This window comes from Meleagris gallopavo, chromosome 14 (assembly GCF_905368555.1).
Source record: "Meleagris gallopavo chromosome 14, MGAL_WU_HG_1.1, whole genome shotgun sequence".
Lineage (NCBI taxonomy): Eukaryota > Metazoa > Chordata > Aves > Galliformes > Phasianidae > Meleagris > Meleagris gallopavo.
Genome location: NC_139417.1, coordinates 11,096,024 through 11,111,280, shown reverse-complemented (window position 1 = coordinate 11,111,280; position 15,257 = coordinate 11,096,024). Strand labels below are relative to the sequence as shown.

The 15,257-nt window shown below is 42.0% G+C and overlaps 1 protein-coding gene across 1 annotated transcript; it reads right to left on the bottom strand.

Annotated features, from left to right (window-relative positions):
- Positions 1 to 471: 471 nt before the first annotated feature.
- Positions 472 to 12,941, bottom strand: CCDC174 (coiled-coil domain containing 174). Its single transcript, XM_003210127.3, has 11 exons — positions 12,792 to 12,941; positions 12,244 to 12,348; positions 11,341 to 11,441; positions 8,346 to 8,404; positions 6,952 to 7,132; positions 5,612 to 5,707; positions 4,239 to 4,375; positions 3,820 to 3,914; positions 3,464 to 3,611; positions 1,955 to 2,092; positions 472 to 1,650 (listed from the first exon to the last, which is right to left on the bottom strand). The coding sequence occupies exons 1-11, from the start codon at positions 12,831 to 12,833 to the stop codon at positions 695 to 697; spliced, it is 2,058 nt and encodes a 685-aa protein (XP_003210175.2). The 5' UTR covers positions 12,834 to 12,941; the 3' UTR covers positions 472 to 694.
- Between the last annotated feature and the right edge of the window lie 2,316 nt (positions 12,942 to 15,257).

Sequence of the window (15,257 nt, the reverse complement as noted above, 5' to 3'; positions counted from 1 at the left end):
AAAAAGTATTAAATAAAGCCTTAAATATAATAGAATGATGCAGGAATGTACTTGAACAATGAAGAGAGCATTTTCTAAACCAGTAGGACAGTAATTTCAGGTGTCAAGGCTTCTAATTCAGTGGAGCATTTATTCTTAGTCTTACCATCATTTATCATTTTCTGTAATGCCCTCCTCCAACTCTAACCTGCTTCACAGAATTAGAAGTTAGATACAGACTTCAGGAACTCAGAAGGCATTATGACGATAGAGTACTCCCCACACCTGCTCGCTAGCTAATATTCTGCACTCTGTCCCTGAAGTCAGGTGATAAAGTGGGTAACATTTCTTAAAACCTTTTTGTATTTAGCAACAGAAGGTCTGCAATTTCAATACTGTTTCTATAGATATTACTGAACCTGTAGTACCTCCAAAGCAGAAGCTATACCCAAAAGTACAGGCATAAGTGATAAAGAACGCGTACTAAACTAATTAAGCAGTGACAAAAAAGTACATAAGTTTAATGAAGAGGAGAAAAAAAGAACAGACAAGGTAGAAGTACAGTTGTGATGTAAGGTAGCTTAGTTCACCAGGAAATTTTCATCTACTTACAGGACCTTATTTTTCCCAGCCATAGGAAAATAACATTCTTGCTCAGAAGATAATTCTACTCCAGATCTTTAAATCACAATTCTTGTTTATTGTTTTACTCAGTTCAAGTCACTTGTCTATAATAAGACAGCATATCATCTAAACTTTGGTAAAGCGGTTCCTGATTTTGCTTGTCACCATTGTATGTCTGCCCTGTAGGAGATGCATCCTGAGCACTGCAGTCACAGGCCTGCACTGGTTGTGCTGCATCCTGAGCACTGCAGTCACAGGCCTGCACTGGTTGTGCTGCATCCTGAGCACTGCAGTCACAGGCCTGCACTGGTTGTGCTGCATCCTGAGCACTGCAGTCACAGGCCTGCACTGGTTGTGCTGCATCCTGAGCACTGCAGTCACAGGCCTGCACTGGTTGTGCTGCATTCTGAGCACTGCAGTCACAGGCCTGCACTGGTGGTGGCACATCCTGGGTTCCGTAGCCATACGCGTGCATTGAAAATGGCACATTTGGAGTGCCGTAGCCATAATGTTGCATTGGTGGCATCATGTGCGGAGCACCATAGCCATAAGGCTGCATTGGTGGCATCATGTGCGGAGCACCATAGCCATAAGGCTGCATTGGTGGCAGCACATGATGAGCACCGTAGCCATAAGCTGGCATTGATGGCAGCATGTTCTGAGCATCACAGATGTAAGGGTGTGTTGATGGCAGCCCATCCTGCTCATCACTGCTGTCAGACTCCGCTGATGTTGATCCATCTTCAGCATCACTGCCAGAGGCCTCTGCTGGTGCTGGCCCACCTTGAACGCTGTTGCTGTATGCTTGCACAGATGGCGGCACAACTTCAGCTCTGTGGGTACTGCCCTGCACTGATAACTTCTTCTGGTCCTCTGATATTTCTGGTTCTGTTTTTCCAGGAGAGGTTTCAGGACTGTTCAAATCCTGGCTGCTGTAACTATCATCTTTCTTTTGTCCCATAAAGTAATCGGAAGGTGGTGCAAATTCAGGATCTCGCTCATCTCTGAGTTCTTCCTGCTTCTTCGACCATTGTCCAAACATCAACTCTGTTAGGAAGAGGGAAAACAGTAGCTTAAATATTGATTTCAGTGAGAAGAGAGGAAACAGAGAAACAAAAGATGCAGTTCTTAAAGCCACCTGAAGTTACTTTCAGCCAGTAACATCACTGGCTAACATGATTTCCGTAAGAACAGAATTCTTAAATTTTAATACAGTAAGACTACATATTTGTCCAGTGTAGGAAAACAGAGCAGAACAACAATTGCTAAAAAAAAAATATAAAAAATATGAAATAGTAAGGAGAAAAGTATCAAGAGAGCGAGGAACTTTGTTCACCCTTTCTTTCCTTACCTTTGCCTTTATCCCACTCACGGACATAAGGCACGCCAGGCTTCGTATCTCTTCTCTCCTGGATGACAACCTCTACCTTTCTGCTTGGTCTTGGAACTTCAGGTTCAGCTTGTACTGGACTGGTGGTGTCTTTCACCTCTACTTCGCAGAAGGAGAGAACATTTTTTATTACTGATAGGATACAATCTCCTAAATGAATTTCATAGGCTGAATAGGAAACAATGCTATATAGATACAAGTTAGATATAGTGTATAAAGAGCTTACAGTAGCTATCTAATTTCATTCTAACAATGAAATGAACCCTAGCAGTGAGGCGTTTATTTTTTAATTCATTCATGTTAGTTCAGAGAATTTAATGGGTAAGCCAGATAGTGAGGCAGCATACTTCATGAGTTTTCTAGTTGTATCAAGAGACTACTGAAAAAAATCAATTGCCTAATAGCCCAAAAAGCAATGTGCTGAGTATTATACTGACACTAGAAAATTGTTGAAAAGAAGAACATGAGCACATATCTCCACTTCAGCAATCCTAGAGAGGAACACTTTCATTCTTTTTCTTCTGAACAACAGTAAGTTGCAGCAGCACATTACTGCTCATCATTCCCAGAACGCTTCACAGTTAATGGCTTGGCTAGACTTCTGACAAGTTAAATATTAGCTATGATGGAAGACAGGACAAGTGACTAGTAGGGTCGTAAGGGAGACAAGGCAGAGATGGGATTAGAACTCAAATTCATCATTTCAAATCCTGAAAGATGGATGTATGCTCTGCTTACAGACAGGACTGAAACTCTGAGTCAATATATGATATTGAAATCAACTTGCTAATATTATTCTCACTTATCTTAAAAGCCAACCAGTACAATTTCAGCAACTCTGCCATGCTTCATTAACCTGCACAACTCCTGCTGTCAGGCATGAATTCAAAAAGTATCAGTCCATGCATGACATCCCACACTTCTTCCTGCATTATGAAGCTATTTCTGGCACAAATTTTGTATCTTCACTGTATGGGAACTGTTGATCACAGCCTGAACCTCTGATTGACCACCTAGGCAAGCAATGAGTCAGCTGCAGGAGCCAAGGTGAAATCACCTGAAGGTGAAATCACTTGTGCTACCGGAAGGGGTGGAGCCTGGCCCCACCTCTCCTAGATCCTATTCAAGGGCTGACTGCCACTGAGGAAGGATCTCTTTCTGGAGATTGTTCCTTGTGGAGTTTACTGCAAGCCTATGGCACCAGTGAGCATTTCCATTTATTTTATCTTTCCACTGTGATACTCTTACTAAGCCTCACCTCTGTATACCTATTGATTGTACAATTGCATACCCATTGATTGTACATTCACATAATTACATGAACTCTCATATTCTAACTTATATTGTGTATACAGGGTACATAATATCTATATCTTAAACCTCCAAGCCTGCATTGGTTGTATGCCCACCCATTGGTCAGGTACAAGATAGAACAGCAACTGTTGATCTTATAAAAATATCTATTCATACCTCCATTCTCCAGTTTTTCTGCCTCTTCTTCTAATCCTTCTTCCCTTAACTTCTTCACCTTCCTTGCTCGAAGTTTAGACAGCCTTGATTCTAGAGCTGCCTTCCTTTTTTCTTTTAACTGTTCACGTTTAGTTCTTTGATCCAGTGTCTTAACAGTAAAGAAAAACATGAATTAACATTCCTGTGTTACCATAATCAACTACATATCTTCCTTTGCTGAAGAACTGAAAGCAATGTTATCAGGTACCACGTTTCAACAGGGAAAAGGAGACAATTTTGAGTCAAATGCAGACATCACTGAGCATAAGAAAGAAAAAAAAAAAAAAACAAACAACCAAGTCAGGATGCTCCCATACCTGCTCTCTTAGCATATCCAGTGTCGCCCGTTGTTTATGCCTAAGATCCTGGTCACGAGAAAAGGCAAAGTAACCAACACCAAGCTGTCTGGCCTCTGAGAAGAAAAGTCAATAAAGTTATCCTCAGTTTACTGACAGTATATAGGCACTGAATTACAACATACACCTCTATTTTTTTTTAAATGTGTAAAATAGGCTTAGATGATGTAGGAAGTGAAGCCTCCTGAAGGAGAGAAAAAAAAACAACATAATTTACTGAAAAACAGATCTAGAAGAATGTCCCAGTAGTTGAATAGTTAATACAAATGTGTTTTAACATATATGTGAAGTTTGCCATGTGGGCAACAAGAAGTACCTTTCCCTTGCTTTCTCTAAAGTTAATCTGTGTGAAGCTAAGTGACACAAAGCATGAAGCATACCATTTTCTCGAATGTCCTCATAATGAATGGGCCCCATGGGTTTTCGAAGGGCTTCTTCTTCTTCTTTTTCCCACTGCTGCCTCTGAAGTTCTCTTTTCATATCTTCAGATAACAGTGTGTTCCCATCAGGGTCCAGTCTAATTAAAAAAAGCACGAAGAAAAATGGGGAGAATTAAGGAGAACAAAGTTATTGGTTCCACGGTAACAAACAGTGAAATTCAGTTATGATTGGGTCTGACCCACTCCTGCAGTTTTTATAGAATAGATCACAGTAGGCACCACTTAGAGATAAAACAAGGATGAGGATGGCAAGGTACTAGTAGAACATGTTATTAAAACACTTGAAGTTCTGTCCTTTCTCAGAGGCCTTATCAAATCCTAATCAAACACAGAATGGCTGATGAAATGTTAAACGTTCACTCTTACTGTCATCTGTTTGGATGTTAGCAACCACATATAGAAGTAGCTCAGATTTGATGTAGGAAGATGAAAGCCATTTGAAATAGCACAAAGCCAATCATTTACCCTAGAAGTCAATTAGTACTCAGCATGGGAAATATTTGTTTTTTCAAGGGAAGCACCAGCATTTCTCTCTTTTTATCTAGCTAAGGAAGCTTTGCCGATAGATGCCCATCCATATCAATCCAGAGACTGCAATTTCAAAACACTCCTATTCTCTTTTTATTTTAAACACTAATAAGTTGCTGGTGTGAAAGTATCTTCACTTCGGCAGCTCTGCTGAGGTACCCTTAGATTACACTCTGAAAACAACTCTGTGCTGCCACAATAATTAGAATAGGAAAAAAAACCCAGTTAAAGTGCTGTTTAACAAAAGCAAAATCAATGGAGATCTAACAAAGTTGGATTTGCTGAAGGACTACAAACAGTTTTCAGGTTTTTTGGAACCAGGAATCACTGCTCTGGCATTTTCTGGAAGCTATAATAAACCATAATTAGCTTACATGGACAAGTTTTAAAAGATGCATCAGGTATCTGAGAGACTGCTGAATGTGTTTATTAGAACTCTTCTCTACGAACTACAACTGCAAGGTTATTAAAAATCTCATTCAGTTTATTAAAAATTTCATTTGTGCTTTTATTTCATGTCCTCCATTCTCTTGCAATTTAAAAACACTACACCAGCCACATCATTCAAATGGTCAGCTGCCAAAGAATACTTGGCATAATTTATAATAGAAACTTGGCCTGAATTTATATTAGAAAACATTGATAAAACTATTTTCATGTACAATTCCTGTGTGGCTACTCTGGCTGTTTCTTAAGGCACAATGCAGAAACCAGCAGAAGCTGGCCTAGGGCAAACCTAGAGAAAGCAGTAGATTAAACAACTCTGGAGTGAGAATAGGCAATACCTTTTCCCTTGAAGTTCCTGATCCATTTTAAGTATACTTGGCAAATCCTTCTTCATACAGCGTCTAGATCGGCCCAAGGAATCAACATAATCAACCCTGTAATGAAAGCCAAGGACATTTCACACAAAACTTCTGCTTGCAGGCTTACAAACAACAGCAGCACTGACATTTTCCAAAAAGCATCTGACACCTCTCAGACTCCCTGTACATGTTAATTGAAAGGTAGAAGAAACTGTCAGACTCCCAGGGTCACATTCTGAACATGACAGTTTTACCAGAGACATTTACTCAGTCTCCCTTTGAGCCATCTGTTTGCTCTGATAACAAGGTGGTGTAAAGAGACGTTCAGAAGTTAAAACATCATCTAATTTTCACACTAAATAAAATTAGTTCTAATACTTGCTTCCCATGGTGAAAATAATGGCACAGCATTGACTTCTTACAGATATGAAACTGCTACAATATACTGCAATTATCAATCCAAAGCCCAGTTAGAAGAGCTTGATAGCGTTCATTCAATGTGTGTAACAAAGGCTGACTAAAATGCAAGCAAAGCGTTCTGCTGAAGCACATACCATGCTTCTTAGCAACTCTTCATTGCACCAATTTACAATTGTCACCAAAGCTGGTAAAGAGTTATACTTACTGTTCAATACTGCTAAAAGCTACCTGGCATCATGCTGCTCTATTATCCCAAGTTAGAAAATTAACATTACTGCTGAAAGCATAGGATTGACAACCTAGTTTTCCCAAACCAAACTTTAAGGGATCTGTACTTTTATTAAGTTCATCATTGGATCACTGATGGTTCTCAAATCTCAGTATGACATCAGTAGCACTACATTATCTGCCCTTCCAGCCTAGCAGTTTATTCTGGAAAATTATATTGCAAATCATACTGAGGCCTAAAAGAGCCACAGTGCTCTTTTTCATATTGTTTATTGCTGTTTTAACTGATTTACCACAATTAAAATCTTTGTTCCATAAGCATTCTTCACATGTTGATAAAGAAAACGTTTAGTCAGACCAGTTTTGTAACTTCCATAAACTATGAAAAGAAGAGAGGTTACTGCAACACATCTCACTTGTAATACATTTCCCTCACTGGTATTTCTCAAAATCCTGGAGGTGGATTCTATTGTGGTTTTGCCTTTGTGAGAACACAAAGTACTGTCTCTTACTAAGACATGAAACAGAATGAACCTCCTCTTCTCTATGCGTAGTATTAACCAAAAACAAACCAACAAAAACCCAACAACTGTCACTGCACATGTTCCGTGGAATGGAATTCTTTTCTCATGCAATTGCCAAGCCTCAGCAGCCCACTCAGCAGTACCAACCATTCTTCATCTGGGTCCTCTGGCGGTGGTATTTCCATTTCTGGTTCAATCTCCTCATCATCTGGCTCTTTTTCTAAAGTCTTTCTAGCAGCTTCATTCTGATACAGTTCCTGTACTTCTCGCTGTTTGTCTATGATCTTCTGAGTGAAATCCACTAGGTACAGATCTTCGGTTTCTTCATCTAAGGCAGAAAATCAATTCGTAGAGAAGAACCACAACAGAACTCAACACAAAAATCAATAGATACATCACAGGCACAATCACCTCTGCAGCTGCCAGCAATGCCCCTGACCAAACCATTGGGGAGTACCTACATCTCACCTCGGGTCAAACAAACTTGGAGCTGTAAGCTGGCTCCACAGCAATAACCTCTATTCGTATACAACTTTTATGCTTTTTAAAAGCAATTAATTATTTATGTATGAAATACAGAAAAGGTATCCCTCTCCACACTGAAGTATTCTATGCTCATTAATTATTTCAAAGATCTAGGGTTTGTTACACAACAGTACAAATACTTAGAATCACAGAATCTCTAAGGCTGGAAAGCACCCACAGGATCACCCAGTCCAACCATCCACCGATCACCAATAGCACTCACTAAACTAAATCATCACTTATTTGATGCTTAGCATTTCCTATGTTAGCAGAAAACAGTCACTGGAGTACTTTTTTGAAAAGTGGAAAACGGTGATGATGTCACATGTGGCAAAGTTGGACACTAATAAGGGAAATATTAGATATTAATTGCAAAGACATCTGGATTCTGGTCTAACAACTATTTATTGCAAGAGACTGAATATGTGATAAAAGAAAGGGCCAGATTAGGATTCTTTATCTCTATTATCTGTGTGACACATTGCTGCTCTTCTCTTCATAAATCCCAAGAATTAGAATGCAGGACAGAAAAATAGCAATGAAATGCTAGGACTGCATAATAGAGAATACATTACTTTTTTCTTTAAGATTCTATATTGAAAAAACAGAATACATTCCACCCACTTAATGACTGACTGAATGAAACAAGCTCATGGTGATTTACTAGGACAGACTGTCCTTCAAAAAGTAATTTCATATTTTCTAGTACTTACATGATTTTCTCTTTTTGATAGCAAAATAACCCATGTCAATCACTTTGCATAACAGCTCCAAAAAAAACACTTCTAAGTAAGAAGACAAGTAGTGAATTTATACTGCTGTAAGCCACTAGATAATGATAGACCAATCTTTAGGGTGAATTTTGGAAACACGTTAATATCTCTATCCTTAAATATACTACACTGATTAATAGTAAACACTGTAAAAAAATAATTCAAATTTAAATTAAAAAAAGTAATTAAGTTTATCTTGTATATAAGTGCACACACAACTTATTTTAGGCTAGCTCTGTTCACCTGGGAAATCGCCTTTTGTCATCTTCTCATACAGCTTTGCTTTCTCTTCAAGTTTCTTCCTGAGAAACAAACAAACAAACCTGTAATTTCACCAAACACCATTAACAAACCATTTATGCTTAGGTAAATGAGAAGAGTAATGCTAGGAATGCTTGAAAAATCTTCTAGAAGCAGAGTAATAGCTATTGTTCTTTTTTGTTTTAAATTTTAACTGACATTTCTGAAGAAACACAGATATCCTGTTCCAGAGTTTATACTGAAAAATAAATTGAAATCATAGCTGAAGTTACAGAGTCAGTCTTCAGTGTAACATACTGAAAAGGCAGAGATACAAAGTCACTAGTATTCTACCTCTGCACAACTGTTATGATTGGTCAGATAAATCACAGAATCACAGAATTGTAGGGGTTGGAAGGGACCTCTAGAGATCATCGAGACCAACCCCCCTGCCAAAGCAGGTTCCCTACACCAGGTCACACAGGTAGGCGTCCAGGCAAGACTTGAATATCTCCAGAGAAGGAGACTCCACAACCTCCCTGGGCAGCCTGTTCCAGTGCTCCGTCACCTCACCGTGAAGAAGTTCTTACGCACATTCGTGCGAAACTTCCTATGCTGCAGCTTATGTCCGTTTCCCCTCGTCCTGTCTCCACGTACCACTGAAAAGAGACTGGCCTCACCGCTATGGCCGCCACACCTCAGATATTTATAAACCTGGATCAGGTCCCCTCTCAGTCGTCTTTTCTCAAGGCTAAACAGACCCAGTTCACTTAGCCTTTCTTCATAGGGGAGATGCTCCAGGCCCTTCACCATCTTTGTGGCCCTCCGCTGGACTCTTTCCAAGAGATCCCTGTCTTTTTTGTACTGGGGAGCCCAGAACTGGACACAGTACTCCAGATGAGGCCTTACCAGGGCAGAGTAGAGGGGGAGGATCACCTCCCTCGACCTGCTGGACACGCTCTTCTTAATGCACCCCAGAATGCCATTGGCCTTTTTGGCCACGAGGGCACACTGCTGGCTCATGGCCAACCTGTCGTCCACCAGGACGCCCAGGTCCCTCTCTGCAAAGCTCCTCTCCAGCAGCTCATCCCCCAGCCTGTACTGGTGCATGCAATTATTCCTCCCTAGGTGTAAGACCTTACACTTGCTTTTGTTGAACCTCATCTGGTTTCTTACTGCCCAGCTCTTACTGCCGGTCCAGGTCTCGCTGAATGGCAGCACAGCCTTCAGGCGTGTCAGCCAATCCTCCCAACTTCGTATCATCAGCAAACTTGCTGAGGGTGGCCACTGTCCCCTCATCAAGGTCATTGATGAAGATGTTGAACAAGACCAGACCAGCACAGACCCCTGGGGGACACCACTGGTTACAGGTCTCCAGCCAGACTCTGCACCACCAACGACGACCCTCTGCGCTCTGCCAATCAGCCAGTTCTCAACCCACCTCACTGTACACTCCTCTATCCCACACTTCCTCAGCTTTGTTATAAGGATGTCATGGGAGACAGTATCAAATGCCTTTCTAAAATCAAGGTAGACTACATCTACCGCTCTTCCCCCATCCACCCAGCATGTGACAGCATCATAGAAGGCCACCAGGTTGGTCGAGCACGACCTCCCCTTGGTGAACCCATGCTGACTACTCCTGATAACCTCCTTTTCTCCCAGTTGTCTGGAGATGGTATCCAGCACAAGCTGTTCCATCACCTTTCCAGGGACAGAGGTGAGGCTGACAGGCCTATAATTACCCGGATCTTCCTTCTTGCCCTTTTTGAAGACCGGAGTGACATTGTCTATCCTCCAGTCTTCAGGGACCTCCCCTGTTATCCAAGACCTCTCAAAAATGATGGAGAGCGGTTTGACAATGACCTTTGCCAGCTCCCTCAGCACACGTGGATGACTACTTACTAGAAGACTACTTACAGGTGTGAGATACTGAAAAAAATAAATAAGTTACAGCCAGAAAGATTAATGCAGTGCAAGGGTGATACAAGAGTGTAACAGAAAAGGGACTACCACAGAGAGGATGATATTCCAAAAGAAAAGTAAAGATACCCCATCTCTAAAACTCTAGGCTTACAGGAAAGACTCTACCTGTCATGCCTTCACCTGTGCTTCCAGGGTGATGGGGAGGGGGGGCCTTTCCCAGGTGCACTGTGACTCAGCAGTTATCATACAAACATGATTTTTTTTTTTTTTTAATTGAAGAGAAAACTTTAGCTTATTTCTGGAACAGTAGAAATCAATTTTTGAAGAGCCAGAATCCACTTACAGAAAAACAGCACATTGATTATAAATGGTGTTTTCATCTCTAATAGAAATGCTAAGTCATGACCTGCAGCACTGATTGAGCACCTGGTGGGAAGGCAGAGTCAACCTAGGGGAGCTCAGGTGCATGCAATAGCCCTGAGTGACTGGAAGGGGTGGAGTCAGGATCCAGCCCTTCTCAGCCCTCATTTAAGGTTTGGCAGTGGAGCTAAGAATATTTCTCTGGAGATCCTTGTATGCTGAAGGCCTTCCAAAGGTAAGCAGTTTTTTTCTAGTGCCTGCTACTGCATTTGGGCTTGTTCTCATTTGTTACAGTCTAGGATTGTGCTATCCTACTACTACTGTATTTTCCATCATATACTTTATTGTATAGCTAAGCTACTTAGAGTACAAACCAAACTTACAGAGCTATATTTTGTTAAGTCTAAGAAATGGTTTGTGATGTGACTTCTGAAGCATCGCTGCCCTAGATTTCCTCTCTAAAGATGATACTCAAATCTCAGCAGCCTTATACATCTAGATAGTTGTGGTGATGTAAGGGCAGATGCCTCTAGAGCATAAGAGCACTTCATTACAGCCTGTATGTTGCTTCCATAGAGCATGGGACTAATGCTGGTCTCACCTGTTGACCTATGAGAGCTGCTCATCTAGAATGCAAGTAATTTTCAATGTACTTTTCTAAGTACTGAAAAACAAATTCTACAGAACGTTCCTTATAGAGCTTAAGAGCTACCTTGATTGATCTAAGGTTTGATCCTCTTCTGCCTTCTGCTCAACATCTTTCTCAGCTCGTTTTGCAACTCCTGTGTTTTGTTTAGTCCAGATGCTTGGTTTCTGTGGGATACGATTTTGCAACAACAAACAACCATGAAATGATAAACATCACTCAATCAAGTAAGATTTTTAAATGGGCTCTTAAATGCATTTGACTTGAGACTCTACCTGCTGTGCTATAGAACACAGCAAGCATGACCTAAAATGATACATTGCTGTACAGTGTGATAATGACGGTCAGGCTGAGAAGTAAAAGGAAATGCATATCAGGCAAAATCTATTCTGGCAAAGTTTTTTTTGGAAAATGATGAATAACTAAATAACAAAGCTATGAACTGCTCATATTCTCTCCTATGTTCATTTCAGATTAAAAATACAGCTTTTCAGTTTACAGTGCAACACAACCTTCAAGTATGGTAGCTCCAGTAGTAGGAAGTCACAGAACAGATTAAAAAACATACAGTAAAGAGTAAAAATGAGTGAAAATTGTCTGTGCGCTGTGATAGAGAGGAGCACCAAGGATGGCATTTATCAGAAAGCTCCATGGCTCTGGATGAGTTTACCATCTTCCCTCCTTCAGGGAAGCAAACAAACTCCTGAAATGAAGCAGCAGCATTTCTCTCTGTAGATAAAAAAAGCTTTGGCTCCTGAGGGAATTAAACTTCAGAGATTACTTTAATAAACATGGACAGCTGTTTGCTGCTGTGCACAGAACTCATGTGGAAGTGTACTGACAGAAATCAGAACTTCCTCATGGTGAAAATTCAAATGGCAATAGAACTTTTTTTTACTGAGATTTAACTGTGTACAAACTGCCTTAGTTTAAGGAGAAAGGATGACAAAAGCAGAAAACTGTTTCTACCTTATTGGAGGGTTTGGGCTTTGCAAAGATGCCTGCATCTTTCAGTAGCTTTTCTTTCTTGAATTCTTCTTGTTTGCGGAAGAGCTCTGCTTTGAGATCTACCAGCTACATCATCAGCAAAAGGAACAAACACATTGCCAACCATCAGTTACTGGAGATAATTATTCCTCTATATAGTAAAATAATCTACTATTAACATCTGTGCGAGCACTTAATTGCAGTTATATGTGGACCCTAAAAGCAGCGATCTGATCGAGAGGTCACTGCTAAGCTTGCAGCGCTCGCGGCAAGCAGAGCTGTGCGGGCACTTCCCACGACAGAGCCGTGGGCAGCAGGCCGGCGCACAAACAGACGCTTCCCTCCCGCGCCCTCACTTCACAGCGCACCCTGACGAGACTTCAGGCCCTCTGACCGGCCCTGCGGGCCCGGCAAGGAGCCCAGCAGAGTGCTGCCCGGCCCGGCCTCGCACCGCCGAGCCACAGGCGCTGCTGCGGATGCTACCGCTCCCTTTCTCTGCTCCCCAGCCGCGGCAGAGCTTGCTCGCTTACCGAGGAGGCGGCCACGTCCAGCGGCTTCTTCCTCCGGTCCATGGCGGCCTGAGCTCCCCGGCAACCTCCCGCCGGTCGCTTCCGTCCCCGCTTTGCGGCGACGCCGTAAAGTGCGGAGAGGTCGTAAAGTGCGGCGCTGGTACGGGCTGATGGGTCCTTCCCTGCCGCTTTGCTGGGCGGGGGGGAGGATGGAGTCTGTGTGGCGTAGGTGCTGAGTTTGGGGCCGCGCAAGGAAGCATTATGGGGGGGTTGCATAGCAAAAGTGACTTCAGTTCTGGTTTAGTTGGTGACTGACTGCTAGAGAGCAGAAATTGCGCTTGGAGGCGGATTTAGCCTTGTAACCACTGCCTTGCTTGAGGCTGTACTGAGCAGAATTGCGGTGGTTGTCGTTGGCTCTCGCGGGTCAGTGCTGAGGGATGTGAGCTGATGAGGGCTGAGCCCTGTCTATAACGCCCAATACAAACCCCCCTGTGTGTGCTGGAGCCTCGCAGATGAGCGGAGGCTGGTCTCGGAGATTCGCTGCTGTACTTTCCCTGGGTAGCTCGTTATCTGCTTTATTCTCTCTGTGAGATAAAAGGATTGGCTGATATGTTTTAATTTTGAAGTGATTCAGATCATAATTATCCAGAGTTACAAGGGGAAGCTGCCTTTCACTTGTCTTCAATAAAGTGGTAAAATATACGGTGCTCTGATGTTGTTGCTTGGCAATGTGACAGCTGATAGAAATATCTCATGCAGTTCTTTGGCTTTTTGAAATGTGCTGCTTTTGTGTTTGGAAAGCTGGATCTGGCCCATGCTTGAGTAGTTCATTGGCACAGAATTGCAGATTACTGACACAGATACTTGGTAGCTAAAGTAGTTACACCTCTATGCCCATGAGTATTAAAGAGGTAGTTCAGAAAAAGCTGTTTGTGGCCTTAGTGAAGCGACTTCCTTTTGGCTTCTTAAAATAAGGGGAAATGATGGGAGACAACATCTCCAGAGAAGGGTAGCTCATGTTAGAGCAACAAGAATTCCTGTTTTAATTTGCAGTGTGAGAAGAGACATGAGCACTGCTGATAAATAGAACAAAGGAATGAAAACATCTGTGCTGTTTTAGTTAAATATCACTCCAACAAACTCTGTGAAGTGCCTTTCCAAACCCCACCTAGTGACAATACTGAGAAGAAAAAACAGCCCAAACCCAACCCAGGCTTGATTCTGATTTAGTAGTTTCTGACTTTTATCTTTTTCCCCCTTGAAGTTCATGGATTCTCCTCCATTTGTTCATACTCCACGTTATAGTGATAGGACTTGCTTGCTCATCCCTCTGGACTGCCAGTGCTGTAGGTGTTAAGTACTTTTTCAGGAGTTCAAGAATCCTCTTCATCCTGAGAGTCTCATAATGTGAAGTGTAACTGAAGAGCTGATAGTCAGACTTGGACCTGTATCTCCCATTGTAACTGCAGATGCAAAAACATTCTGAGAAATCTTGACTTCTTGAAAACTGGACTTGTTGTGACTGCTTCCTAAGCTTAGTATCTGAGGCTCTAGGATCTTACATGAGCGGTTTTAGAAATGTAATATTGAATAGCTTGTAGGTACTTCAGTGCTGCTTTGCCTTTTCTGACTGAAAAGAAAGATGATTCAAATGCTGACTCAGGCCACTACTCTGGAAGCCACTCCTACCTCACTGTCATCTGTCCTGTTCTTAGGTCTGGAATCAGACCTTGTGAGATTCCTTATTGCTTGGCACAGCCTATGGCTCCTCTAAGGCAGCTCCTTGCTGTCTTCTCTCCATGCTGCTTCATTTTTCCTCTATGACCTGCCAACCTCTATGGTTGCTTGTTGCACCATTCTGATTTTTCAATTCTTACAAGAAATCCATCTGTTTCTAGTGTTAAAAATGTGAGTGTGCAAACTTGGAAAAGGAAAACATCTTCAATGTATTTCTTCCTTCCTTGACACTATTTGTGTTTACCTGTCCAAACTGCACTGGAGCAGCATTCTTCCTGCTTTGAGTGTTGCATAAAATGGCTCAGCAATATCTCAGCAGCTCTCTATGTCCCGGGTATTATGCAGGTAGTTTAGTGAATGTGCAAAGATAGAAAGGCTCTGAAGGTGACTGCATCTGTCTAAAACTGATCCTTTCTGTTCAGTGGCATGGCCAGGATTGCAAGGAAAATCTGTGCTATTGAATGGTTATGTGACTGGATGTGAAAAAAGAATTACTCTTAAAAGATGAAGGCCAGCACATGTTGTAGAATGAGACACACAGCTGGTGATTCTGTGCTTGCAAGAAACAGGTGATTCTGTGGGTAGTGAAGCTCTACCTGGACATGCCTGACTCAGAATGAGTCAATCAGTGCCATTGATGCTTTGTACAAAGGATGAGCTCAACATATGAGGAGCTGTACTTTCCATTCTTCCTCAGTTAACACCAGCAAGGCCAGCAGGCAGGAACAGAGGCACATGCAGTGTGGCTCT